At 43.5% G+C, this 13,460-nt stretch overlaps 3 protein-coding genes across 22 annotated transcripts in view; 1 reads left to right on the forward strand and 2 right to left on the reverse strand.

The window, feature by feature from the left end:
* Nucleotides 1–1,442: 1,442 nt before the first annotated feature.
* Nucleotides 1,443–3,753, reverse strand: bag2 (BCL2 associated athanogene 2). The gene is made up of 3 exons (XM_040177854.2): nucleotides 3,426–3,753; nucleotides 3,088–3,197; nucleotides 1,443–2,411 (listed from the first exon to the last, which is right to left on the reverse strand). Exons 1-3 carry the CDS (start codon nucleotides 3,662–3,664, stop codon nucleotides 2,017–2,019), a joined length of 744 nt encoding a protein of 247 aa, XP_040033788.2. The 5' UTR covers nucleotides 3,665–3,753; the 3' UTR covers nucleotides 1,443–2,016.
* Nucleotides 3,754–4,922: 1,169 nt separating this feature from the next.
* On the reverse strand, nucleotides 4,923–11,275 carry znf451 (zinc finger protein 451). 3 transcript variants are annotated; one of them, XM_040177840.2, is made up of 13 exons: nucleotides 11,105–11,275; nucleotides 10,071–10,184; nucleotides 9,659–9,736; nucleotides 9,460–9,573; nucleotides 8,679–8,790; nucleotides 8,348–8,501; nucleotides 8,050–8,176; nucleotides 7,746–7,905; nucleotides 7,474–7,621; nucleotides 5,916–7,372; nucleotides 5,755–5,814; nucleotides 5,515–5,580; nucleotides 4,923–5,075 (listed from the first exon to the last, which is right to left on the reverse strand). In XM_040177840.2, exons 2-13 carry the CDS (start codon nucleotides 10,125–10,127, stop codon nucleotides 5,035–5,037), a joined length of 2,574 nt encoding a protein of 857 aa, XP_040033774.2. In that variant the 5' UTR covers nucleotides 10,128–10,184; nucleotides 11,105–11,275; the 3' UTR covers nucleotides 4,923–5,034. The 3 variants fall into 3 exon arrangements, with proteins under 3 accessions (XP_040033774.2, XP_040033776.2, XP_040033775.2); XM_040177842.2 differs by having other exon boundaries at nucleotides 10,071–10,131; nucleotides 11,105–11,257; XM_040177841.2 differs by lacking the exon at nucleotides 11,105–11,275 and adding an exon at nucleotides 10,264–10,655.
* A 1,332-nt stretch (nucleotides 11,276–12,607) lies between these two features.
* The window catches only part of dst (dystonin), an 85,442-nt gene continuing 84,589 nt past the window's right edge, over nucleotides 12,608–13,460 (forward strand). For all 18 annotated transcript variants that reach the window (XM_040177829.2, XM_078104805.1, XM_078104802.1 and 15 more), the window contains exons 1-2: nucleotides 12,608–13,019; nucleotides 13,350–13,378. In XM_040177829.2, coding sequence (XP_040033763.2) covers nucleotides 12,839–13,019; nucleotides 13,350–13,378 — 210 coding nt within the window. In that variant the 5' untranslated portion in view covers nucleotides 12,608–12,838. The remainder of the gene's footprint in view (nucleotides 13,020–13,349; nucleotides 13,379–13,460) is intronic.

A 13,460-nucleotide genomic window follows, 5' to 3' on the forward strand; every position in this document is an offset into this window, starting at 1 on the left:
ACTGTAGTGATATGGAGTTAACATGAAATCAATGGATGAATGTGCATATCTTTATAACCAAATATTAATCATTGTTGACAAAATAGTCCTCTAGATCGTCTGCTTACACTCCACATTCACAGATTTGTCACCATTATTTTTTTTAATTTCAGTTTACATTTGACGTATTCACTGCTTTTCATTAACTTTTGGTTAATAGCATTAAGGAACTCACTGGTAGTCCTCCGCGTATCCATGTAATCGGATGAGAATTTTCACCATATTTTCGGTCTAAGCACTAAACAAAGACTTTGTTTTTATGTCGTGGTTTTTGCTTCTGTAACATCATCAATTTTCTGTTTTGCAAACCTCATTCCTATCGAGAGCGTCTGTCCCTGTGGTGTGGGGCTTTGAGCTCGCGTGTGTCTGAATATGCAGGAATATTCAGTTTCTTCTCAAGACAAAAGTACGATCACTTAGAAGGAACTAAACGATTGTGCAGAGGATTTCGTAATACATCCAGCTGTGAACGGCATGATGCTGCATCCAGGCTTGGTACACATCTGTAAAGACACCAGTTTACTGAGCACACAGACAGATGTGGTAACATTTCCTTAGCAGTAGTTACAGAACTAGTTATTCTACATGCAGTTATAATATGTAAGACATCTGGGGATAAATGTTTATGCACGTTTTTGTAATCTGTCCCAGGTTCAAACAAACTTTATTGTGAAAATCGCAGCAGGTGCTTGAATTAGGTTCCAGTTCCACCGTTGGTACTGAGATTGCACATTTCAAGCTTTTTTCTTTCTGTTGTCGGTAAACCGTGCTGTGTTGAAGAAAAAAACCTAAATGGTGGCAGAACCGTAATGCATGCAAGCTTTTTTTCCCACGTCAGTGATTTTCCAACCGTGGTTCCAGAGCCACAATGCCTTGTCCTTGTTTACATTTCCCCCCCACTGACAACCAGTCAGCATTTTAACCCCCTACTCTATTCAAATTGTGAATCAGTAAATACATAGAAGAGCTTCCCACGGTCCTCTGATTTACAACTTTGTGTTTTAATTTGCCTTTTTACTTTTTGCCTGAATGGATTTAGCGCACTTTATCATTAAGATGGCATAAAATCTCAAAGAACTAATTTAAGACCAACCATACTCATGTGCTGTCACTCAGGTGCCGTAATGATCTTTGTCTTACTGTTACTCTACTTTTTCACTCATTAAATCCACACATTTCAATAGACCAACCAATGTATGTATTCTTTCAGACTCACAAAATAACACTAATTGTTGGATTTTTGTTTTAACCAGTTCAAATAGAATTTTGTAAACCACACAAATGTGCTTCTGATGTTGTATTTGGAAGGGAAATTAATGTCAATCTTTATTGAATCTCAATAAAAATTTACTTTGTTCTTGAGCATCCAGTGTGTAATTTCAAGTGACAATATTAATGCAATCTTTCAACCACAAATAAGCTTTATTCTTTATTAACTTTATTCATTCAGAGTGCCCTGCAGCACTATGACATTGTTAAAGTGTTGACATGGTCATTGTGTCTGTAACCAGTGAATTGTTGTCATGGGAACGGCTCAGTTTAATGATATATGTGATACCAACACAGCTCTTTCTGTACAAACAACAGAATAATCTGCTTCATCAACCATTTGTTCTTTACCATAATCTGACATTAAAACGGCTTTAGGCAAATAACTCAACTCCACATCTGTGTGTGATTAGTGTGGCGGTAGTGTGTGCAGCGCACATCCAAAAGTGGTATCAAGTGCCTGATTCACAAGGTGAGAGAGTAAAAATAATACATAGTTCAAAATGGATTTGCTTGTTTTTCAAACAGTGGATTTTATAATGAGCTGTGAGCAAACCTCCAATGGAGCACGCTGACAATACATGTGTATCTTACTTCAGTGCCTATGGGAACACACGCTGTCAAGGTATGGACATTAAACAACCCATTTAAAGGAGGCCAGTGTTGCATCACCTTGATTGCACCCGTTTTTTTTTTTTTTTTTTAGACTTATTGACAGCCATTTGTTTTTGGGTCCTCCAGCTTTTGGTGATCCATAATCTTGATGTTCTTCTCAGCATTTTCAACGTTCCTCAACAAAGTCTCCAGGCGGCGCTTGATCTTCTTCTGGTCCTCCAGAGCGCAGCTGATCACGATGGCCTGGAACTTCTGGTCGATGGGGACGGGCGGCGCCTCGGTCATGCAGGCCGCGTGCACGGCCAGCAGCCGCTGCCGCCCGCTCTCCATGTCGTCCAGTAACTTCTTCACGATCTCGTCGATCACGGACGTGGCCTGGCGCAGCGCCTCCTCCTGCTGGGGGTTTCTGATGGTGCCCACGCAGATCTCCACGGACAGCGTGCGGCCCATTAGGCGGTTTGCTGTCAAAGTCAACTCTTCTCTCTCTCCTTGAAAAAAAAGTAAAGTAAACCAATGCCGCGCCTTTAAAGAACCAAATACACACAATGACAGAGCTTCTACATTCTGGTTGCAGCCTCAGCTTAATGATATTAAGCTCATGCATTGAGGTTCCAGAACAAATTTGATGCAGTGTAATCCAACAGGTTAAGAATCGTGTTTTTTTTAGATTATGATGTGGGGGAAAGACTTTGGAATGTTACTTCTTTTCTTATGTTCAGCAGGTGAAAACAATGAAGTTAAAAGGGGAGATAAATCTGGCATTGGATTGTACCTGATTACACAGTGTCCATGGAAGGCCCGACCCCTTTAACATACAGTACTGCTGCTCTGCATTGTTACTACTGTTTTGTATTGTGGTGGAAACACTCAATATGGGAAACATCTGGTTATTTAAATGTACTCTTCGAAGCCATCCACCATTATTACCTCACGTATGGTCGAAAACAAACTAATCAACTCTGACATTCCCTTTTCTTGGGTGGGGTGAAAAATCCCCAGATGTTCTTGAACATCACCACCCAACTACAGAATAATATCCAACTAGCGTGACCTCATTGGATCACAATGTCACAAGTGAAATCAGAGCAGCAGCAAAATAATTGACTAAAAAAACCAAACCGATTGAGTACAACTGTCAAACAAGGTTGTGTCACAGTGTCTCACCAGCAGAGATGTTTCGCAGTTCCTGTCCGTGCTGAATGGACTGGATCATCTCCAGGATGATCTCCCTCTCCGCCTCCATGGACGCGGCGGTTTCGCGTAGAGCCTCCACCCTGACGGACAGACAGCGTGACGCGTGACCACTACAACCACATGCAGCATCTGGTTGGAGCGCCACCCAAAAGTACCAAACTACCACAATCACACTCAGCCCACTGATTGCATTTTAACAACAACCCGACGCGATTGTGCGCGTCTTCTATCTGGTCGCAGTTACGTTTCTCTCATCACAACACACCGATAATATGATGCCTCCAACGGGCCGCGTCGTTTAACTGCACCTCATTTCCAGCTGATCCAAACTTTCCACGAGTTGTCCGGAGCGATCGGCCATTGACATGGTCCTGCTGAACTTACTTTCGTTCATTTTCGCCTGTATTTTCGCCTGAGCCATGACCGCGCGGCGCTTCTTGTGGATCTGGGTTATTATGAATCGATCCGGGGAGGAATCCGAGGGCGCGCGGCCGGACGCTGTGCGCTGAGCGGCTGACTGCGGTCCAGAGGGAACATTTCCTAACATGGGCCGGGACTTCCTTCCTTCACTCTGCTCGCAGCAGAAGATTCTCGAGAAGCCCTGGACAGTTTCCCAAAATGGGGTCCGAGGACCGTTTAGGGGTCGCTGAATAGCTTCGGGGGGGCCCGATGAATATTTAGTTTAAACAGTGATCACACAGGTGCAGTTTGTAAGAAATACTCTGATTTGAGTGGTTTCTCTACAACGCATAGTATAATTTTTAGTGTGGTTTTAATGGTGTACTGTTTAACACAGCTGGCAGAAGAAATAAATGTCAGAGAAAAGGCATCGGACACGTAAAATTCTAATCATAAAGACCAGATGAAGAAGTCTGGTCTGTGTACTTCGAATGTGGACTTTTGGCGTTAATCCGGGTTAGTCAATGTCCATCGTGCCACACAGCAGTCAGCCTAAAACTACATTTAGTTTTTGGGTTATTCTCTGCATATTGATCTCATTTCAACATCAACATTTTTTCGACAACTAGAACATTATGAAAGATTGTATTTTATAAATAAATGAATAAACCCAGCTCAATCTGCCATGTACTGCACATGTGAATGTAGGCTAATGTCTTTGCAAATGGGATGCACAATCAACTTGTTCAGTACAAACACTCACTGCTTAGAAAAGATCTTGTGTGATGTGTGATGAGTCACCGATATCTGAGTCAAACTGGCCAGAATAACAAATTATGCAACACAGTAATGAAGAGGACAAGAAGGAAAACAAGCATTTGAAAATACATGTATATTCCAATTAAAAAAAAAGGCATCAACATTCGAAATACACATGCTAATCTGTAAGTGCATCCCCTTTAAAGGGAATCAGTCCATCACTTTCTAATGATTTTGAAGAGAAAAAGGCAAAGAGTTGTTGAAATGACTGCAGGTGCAGATGTAAAGATCTTTACCCATTATTCCCACTTCATTTTGTGCACGTGAGGAAGCACTGAAACCTTTCAACACACCAAACACACAAAAGGTTGGCCCTGCTGGCCACAGTGCGTCCAATACGCTGGGCTTTAAGTCCGGAATGAAAATGGAGACTGCAATTGGAGATGCACCGTGGCATCGGAATTCTGCAGCGCCATCAAGGCCATCTATACATGTGTCAACACACATCAAAGAGTCTGCACAACAGAGGCCATAAATCCACAGCCACAGAGCAAACTTCTAGCAAGTTCCCTTGGGTGGAAATTCCCGGTATTCATTTCTTCATGTATACATTTACAAATAATTGTAAAAAAAAAACTCATTAAAAGTAAAGTGGCAACAGTTTATTTAGAATATTCTGAACACAAATACCTGGTACAAAACATTGAGTCTCAAATAAGGAAAGAAAAAAAAAGAAGAAGAAATAATCACATTGTGTCCTCAATACTCCAGAAGGCTTCTTTTAAGGGCTTCTTCTAACTCTGCAAAAGAGAAGCAAATTGTAAGGATAAGTTAAATACGGCAAACACCATCTCGAGAAAATACATTGAATTATTATTATTTTTCATTCAGTGTTCACATTTTATTGTAATGCTTATGATCTATTAAAGCAACCATGTGTGTAGAATTTATTTCAAAATAAAGTTCCCACATTCATGTATACATTGTCACTACATTTAATAACCCTTAACAAGTACATTTAGACAACTGAAACCTGTCCGATCATGTATTTTATATATATCTTTTTTAAAGGGAGTACTGATTTTGTTACAGAAAAAGCAAACCACCAAGGAGTGTTTATCAGAGCTGTCTGAAGTAAAATGTAATTACTGTAAAATTAGCATCAGTACAAAGTTGTAACCTGCAGCAAGTTATACATCTTGAACATTTCCTGCTCGGCCAAAGAGAGTAAACAGATACCTGCTGACTCTGCTTCTGCCTCTGCACTCAAAGACGGTTCATGGTTCATCTCCTCATCGGGTTCACCTGAAGCAGATCATAATAAATGAGCAGCTGGTATATTGTAGGTCGATCCAACACAAGCACAACGGTGATGTTGGATAGCTCCTGCATCAAGGTAAAAGAAAGCCACGCCGTGCAATTGCCTAATATTCGTTCGCCTTTGTGGCATGAGTGAGTGTTTAATGGTTTGTTGCTTACTTTCACGTGCTTCACTCTCTTTGTTGGTCTGATCCATGTTCGAAAACTCCAATGTTTCATCTTCAATATCGAAAACAACAATGCGGAAAAAAACGGATTAGATGCTGCTTGCAAACGTAGCTTCAAATGCAAAAGAAGAAGAAAATAAGTAACTGATTTACCTTCGGCGCCCGGTGAGATCTGCACTGCATTGAGTGCTTTGACAGTTGCTTCTGCTTTCACGCTGCAGCCTCCGGAGCTCCTGCAGGGTTCCAGTGGACAGTGTCGGGAGTGATAGTGATTATGGAAACCTGGTACATGCGTGAAAATCTCCAGGCAGACCTTGCACTCTACGGCGAAGGTCTTGTCCCCGTTCAAAGCCCCGTGCACTTTGTGGACGTGAGTCTTTATCTGGGCAAAGGAGGGCACGCAGGCGTCACAATGACCGCACACATAGTGACATATCTCTTCGTCGGACAGACTCCTCATGCATTGCGAGTACGTCGCCTTCATTTCCCCTTTCCCCTTCACCGAACCCATGCACGGGCACGCAGGCCGACCGCCGCCACCGCCGTCAGCGGCAGCCGGTTCAACCACCTCGACGCCTTCCATGCAGTAGTAGTCTTTACTGTGCAGACTCTTGTAGTGCTCCAAAAACTCGCCCTCGGACTCGAACCGCATGCTGTCGCAGAGGCCGCAGAAGTGCGAGCTCTGGATCTGCCCGCCGTGCTCGTTGGCGCAGTGTCGCCGGACGGTGGACTCCTTGAAGAACTTCTGGGGGCAGTGTCCGCAGATAAACCTCTGGAAGCTGTGAGTGCTCGCGTCGCGGCAGTGGCTGCGGACGTCCCGCTCCGAGCCGAAGGTGTCCTCGCACATCCTGCACATCCAGGTGCGCTCGGCCGCCGAAGGCGTCTCCGCCGCTACCCTCCGCCGCACCGCGGACTTGGAAGACGCGGGCGGGTCGACTCGTCCGCTGGTGGACGGCTTGCTGTCGGCGAGCTCCTCGGGCACCTCGCAGTCGGTGAGGAAGGTGTGTCCGCTGTGGGCTTCCGCCACGTGCGCCAGGATGTCTTCGTACCGAGGCATCTCCACTTTGCACTTGCGGCAGTAGAAGAGGAAGTTGGAGAGGTGAGCTCCGCCGTGGAAGCGGCTCATGTGCAGGCGGGTGATCGAGGGCTCTCCCATCTGTTTGCCGCACACGGCGCACTGGTGGAAAATTTGGTTTACAGCCAAGAGATGATTGGTGGCTGTGGCCTCCTCTGAGAACTGCAGACCACACTCGCAGAACCACACGGCCACCGAGTTTCCGCGCAGTCGCCTCCGCTTCCCGGAAGATTCTCCACACTCGCGGCCCTTATTTCTCTTTTGAAAAGGTCTTTCAGGGCTACCGGACTGCCTTTTCCTCTCCGCGTGGCCGTGGTGCTTTTCACTGAACCTGCAGTGCTGAAGGAGGGCTTTTGCCATCGTTTGGTTGACCTCCACCACATGCTGGGTCGATTCTCTGTGCCTCTCGATTTCAGCGGGGCTGTGGAAGATTTTGCAGCAGAGGGAGCACTGCCCTCGAACTTGCAGTTGTTTCACCACCTGCGCTACCGTTTTATTGGACGTGGCCACCGCGCAGCCCTGTCTGCAGTGCACACTGCAATGAGAAGGACAAATCGGTTTCACACCACCAGCGTCTGCTTTACAAAATGAAAGACATAAATACATGAACAACAAATAAATCAAAATAAAACTTACTTGAAGTGAGCTTGAGCGGCCTGATGTGATGTCAGTACTTTGTGACATAAGGAGCATCGGACATTGAATGTTACATCTTTGCACAGAGCTATGAGGCGATTCTTCACATATTGTGAAACCGGAACTGGCATTGCTCCTCCTCTGGTGTCTTTAATAAGAGGAGAAAAGGAAAAGGTACACGTGATCTTGCTCATACGATACCTATTGAATGCATTCTTTGAAGACACAACTGAGACGTATAGAAATTTTTAAAAAGGGTCAATAAACCTCACCATTCATGGGGAAGGACTCCGTGAAGTGTTTTTTGGCCGACATGTGCTGAAGACACTCGTCTCGGAGGTTGAAGAGCAAGTAGCAGTCAGGACAGGCAAAACACACAATCCACTGGGGAGTCTGTTCGATGCTGTGACCATCGGTGACCAGTGAGGACACCTGCCCAAAAAATAAAATGAACCACTTTTAAAAATAAAAACAATGAAGAAACTAGTGCTCATTTGCTTTTAAAAACGTATTTCAAACAGAAATCAATGAATAGTTCATTCATTTTTCAGAGCGCAGTCAGAAAAGTATGAAAACCTTGAACTCAAGATGTTTCCTCCATGCTTCTTCAGTCTGAAACTGTTGACCGCAGGCAACGCAGGCAAAGAGGTTCGATGGGCATCCTCTCACATTGATGGTTGGGTCACAGGGTGAGTGATCGAACCTATGCAAAAGATATTTTATTGCTGCATTGGTGTTTTTTCAAAAGCACTACTCAAAGCGGGCCAGTACCCAATGCTACGTAGTCATGCTACTTCTACATGGTGTAGTTTATCCACTGTAGAAATTCAGAATTATTTTACACTCCATGCACATCCACACGGAAAAGGATTACCTTTTAAGGTGGCCTTCAAGGAGGGACGCATTGTCATAAACTCGACCACAGTTGATCACTGGACAAGTGTGTCGGGTTGAACGGTTTACGGGGGAAGAAGCAGGTCTTCTTCTTCTTCTTCTTCTTCTTTCAAAGCCAGCTCCAGGTCCAAGACCTAAATAAAAAGGCACCGGTAGAGAATAAAAAGCTGTAGCGGACATAAAAAGGTGATCTGTCTTTGGCATGCCTAGATCTTTTAAAACATGATCATCTTTCCGTCATCCCTGTGAAGAAAGTAGATCATCGGAGGAGCAATGATCCAACAGCTCTCTGATCCAGATTCTAAATTTACCTGGCATCTTTAACCACATGTCTACACAGTGCTTGGCTTCCTGATTCATTCCATTCAGAGAACTAACGGCCAGCTCCTGCTGTCCACGAGCTCTTTGAGAGATTTGCTTCTCCTGAGAAAGAGACACAAAAGATGAGAGACATACAGTCAAGAGTTTAGGTCACATAATGTGTGATGCTGTGGAGTAAAGATTTGCTCAACATGGAGGCAATGTTGCTACTACAACGGATCATAACTGACCAGATACAGTAAACTAAGGCAAGAGAAAAGGTCTACTGAGCACTGTAAGTAACATTTCATCTTATTATATAGTTGTCAATGTCTAACTCACATTGACGCTAGTTTGTGTTTTTTTTTTTTAAGGGTTCTCATGATGATCCCCGATAATCTTGCTTTTAAATGCCAGATGGAGACGCTAGTGTAATATCCTCTCCTCTTTGTTTACCTGTTTTACTTCTCCCTGCTTCCACTTATAACTTGCCTCACACAATCATTATTTATTCCAACAACAACATCTGCTACAATCCCTCCTCAACATCGTGGCTGTTGGTTTATGTTTTTTTCCCGGTTACACCTGAAGTCTATGGACATATCTATGAGTTACACGCGTTGTCTGTTTGAAGCTTCACAATACTGTTTTTTGGTCAAGAGGGCAGTGCAGAGAGTATAAACGCCTTCTGAGGGTAAGATCGCAAGTATAAACAAATATTGACAGCTTAAGTACAGTCTAGCTAGCAAGCAACAAATGACAGCAGCTCACGTTAGGATGAAGCAGACTTACCTTAAACGCTTTACATTTATCGGATCTTTCCTTTCTATCCAAGGCCACCCGTTGTGCTAGCCTGTCCAGTGTAGATGTAACGTGCGCTTTATGGCGGGTGATTTTATCTTCAACCTAAAATAAAAGAAAAGGGCGGAGCAACTTCATAAAACTCTGCAGAAAACATAGTGTAAAAAAGGTGTTACGTTCGGCCACTTACCGTGCCTGCCGCAGATGAGCATCCCTCATCCTCACTCAGTAGATCAATACATTCTAATACTGGCCTGACAGTGCCCTCCTGAAGAAAGTACAAGATGTGATTTTGCTTTATAAAACTCACATGTATACAGTTCAAAGAAGTCTACAAACAACAGGTCAACGTCAAATGTCTTATCTACTAATGCAAACATGCAGACAAACAGAGGTGCTCTATTGCTTGAATATGGTCGTGATATTTATAGTAGCACCAGCTTGTATTGTTCAACGAATAAAGTGTGATGAATATATAATTTGAGTAAAATAGCAGTCTGATTATCAGTTAATCGACACAATGTCAAAAGAACGAAAGTAAACAAGAACTGCTGTCGGTTTCTTTGGACCTATTGATGTGTGTATGAGGTCAGTGCACTTACGGATACAAACTCCACTTCTTCCACCTCGTCCTCGTCTGCTTCACTTGGAGAATACATTTGTCTGAGGAAACAGAACACGTGTATCTTCGGAAGCTGCTGCCCTAACTTTAAACCCTGTGACCGAATAGACGATTGAATTAGCACATTATTATTATGTGTATTAGCTAATAAAGAACCACTAATAGAAACGCACCCATCCGACAGAAACAGCTGAGGAAAAAAAATACGCTTGTTACCAATATAATTTAATTAACCATAAACAACAAAACGAAAAGGAGTTTAGTTAGTTAACACTAACACCAGTGTAACACCGGGTCACGTGACTGACGTTACCCGAGGACAGCAGCGGACTTTGCTATTCGTATTGCTCTTCAAAATAGACTAGATCGCAGTTATTATACACGGCGGCAACTGCTCAGGAGACGTCTATTCGATGCCAGACAAAAAAAATGTAATTACTCCGGCGTAATACAGGACAGTATTGAAGCACAACTATACACTACCCACGCCAAAGCTAACATGGGGCGTGATCTGTTGCCCAGCAGAATGCTTCTCTGCACAAAAAAAGAATATCGCAATGTTGTTGCACTGCAGCTCACGGCCACTAAAACCAGCAGCAGCACTGAGCGCCGAGCTGCTGAACAGCACTCCTAGAGCCAAGCGAGGAAGAAATGAGGCGGCACAGTGGAGTTACCGATGTGCTTTACTAAGCTTAGCTAACTTACATCGACGTAAGATAAATAATGGTTATGGAACTGTATGCACTTAAATGTATGTGAAACATCTCAGTGCGTCGCTGTAGAGTTCCCCGTCCTTCTGGTGTGTCATTGTGTATCGGTCTTCCGTTCAGCAGTTGGCTTGTTGTCAGGACACGCCGTGAGGATGCCGAGCGTCCGGGCTCCCCGCTAAGCTAACGTTAGCTCTCTGACGATGACGGTTGCAACGTAAAAACAATGCTAAACTGACGCAAAGTAATGTTACATTAACGCAAATGATGGAAATGAACAGATGAATTGCAATGAGCATGACGTTACCTTCTGCTTGTTATGTCGGCCCGCCACGAGTGACAGGCAGCAGCCAGCTACAAGACCCACCAGCTAGTCTGGTCTGAAAACTACAAGACCCCAAATCAATTACCCAGCTAGTCTGGTCTGAAAGGTCACGTGTAACTGAAGCGCTTCTTTTCTATGTGGAGTATGCCGTACGGACGGGGTTACTGCCTTTCACAACGGATCAAAGGCGATAACAAACTCCGCCCGTCAGTTCTCACTTAGTCCGGGCCGAAATGTGTAGCTGTTGCGAACAGTCATTGTATTAATGTTTTAGTTCAGGATAATCTGGCTGTACCCAGATTTTTATTACAGTAACTGTAAATTATATTCTAGAGCAATGATCATTCGGACAAATGTGTTGTATAATGTTTATACATTGATGCATTGCGATTGTGATGGCATTACGTCTGTGTGTAGATCTTAAATCTAACATTTATGTATTATTTAGCAGTGTTTAGCAAGCAATTTAGGCCTCTTTCATTAGGTTTTATAGCCGTCTTGCATTGGACTGGGACAATTTGACTATACAAATGATAATAGCATCTATGACTGTCACAATAAATATGCTCCTTTTTGGAAAATGATTACAATGATGGTTGATTAACGCACACAACAAGGAATTGTATTGGCATATAATGTATGCATATATTAATATACATGACATACATTTACAAAACATATAATCGATGCAAAAATGCTTTATACCACATATCCATTAATCACACAAATGCTGAGAATCATTTAAAAAGCTTTACTGCTTGTGTGCAAATGTTTTTATTGGAATGACTGATAATATGTTTATGTTTGATAATGCAATATAGGTCAAGATGTAAAAGAATAACCACATACAAACAGTTAAATGTGCTGCATTGCATATATTTTCATTATGTTTATATTGACATATGGTATATTGTTCATGCAAGCAGTGTGCTGTTGTTCCATATTTAGGCATGTTTACATTGTCTGGGATTTCTTGCGGCTCTTTTAAAATTGCAAATAAAACTTGTTTACAGTTTGAAAGAGTCTTTCATCTGACTGGAGAAAATACACTCTAAATAATATGAGTCCATCCAATAATGACATAACCAATGTTGGATTATGATTAGAGTTGATTCTTTTTTTCCTCCCTAATCCTGTCTGATAGCACACTGCCTCGTTTCAGTGCCTTTCAGTACATTTTCTATGGCACAATATAATTAAAACAAACTATATCAGACAGACGGTGTTGTTGTCTTACCAATACTAAAGAGACATTGTAGGTAGGAATAAAAACTAAAAAGCTAAATGTGTATACAATTAAATAAAATAAAATCACTAGTAATGAGCATCACATACTAACATGCATGTGCCTCAATACTATTGTTGTTAATGACGACATTATCCTTGCGGGCAGCCGACTCTGCAGCAGATTACTGCTCAGCTCAGCTCAATCTGCTGACTCTCACTGCCCACTGTTAGAAAAATAAATAAATAAACACAACTTGCGTCTCTGCTGAGTCATGCACTGTTCCCTCACAATAATGACATCCATACTGTGGGCTGCCGGCCACTTTGAAGCTGCACGCTTGATGCGATCTGCTGCCTGGCGATGCCTCACGTTTGCCCAGTGTCGTCAGCGTGTGCCCTCTCCTCCTGAGCTTCCAGCGACACGTTATCGGCCGCAGAGGATCCAGCTGTCCGAGGCGGCGGCATCTGTCCTACATCTCGCGCCTCACGATGATCGCGGCGGCGTTTCTGGTGCTGCTGCGGCCCTACAGCATTCAATGCGCGCTGCTCTTATTGCTGCTGTTGCTCGGGACTATTGCGACGATTTTGTTTTTCTGCTGCTGGCACCGCAAGCTCCGCAATGGGAAGCATCCGATAAAATCAGTGCTGTCCGGACGCGCCAGGAGCCGCGGTGAGTACGGCGCATCCAGGCCAGCCGCACATCCTCGTCCCGATCCACTCATCCTTTTGACGTGTGCTGCACCATGCGCCCATCGACCGCTTCCATCTGTTCTTAGTGCGCAGCAAAGTCTGCCTTCAGCGTGTGTGCGGCAAAAGAAACGCGCACTTTAAATGTGCGTCAATAACTATGAAGACAGAGGGTGTTGTGGATTAGTTTGCAGCCTATAGCCTAAAATATGTGCATTGACATGGTAATGGAGTTCATTTCTATTTAATGGACGTGTCGTTAGGTACATATTAGCTCGATATCTCATTCTAACAGATGTTGTCTCTCTTATAGTGGGCCTCCGAACTCATCATTTCCGAGAGGTAGGATGAACTTTTTTTTAATTATGGGTTTGAGTCTTCTGTAATATCCAACAGCGAGGAGGCGTCGAGAGGCAAACGTGTG

Source organism: Gasterosteus aculeatus, chromosome 6 (genome assembly GCF_964276395.1).
Source record: "Gasterosteus aculeatus chromosome 6, fGasAcu3.hap1.1, whole genome shotgun sequence".
NCBI classification, from domain to species: Eukaryota; Metazoa; Chordata; class Actinopteri; order Perciformes; family Gasterosteidae; genus Gasterosteus; species Gasterosteus aculeatus.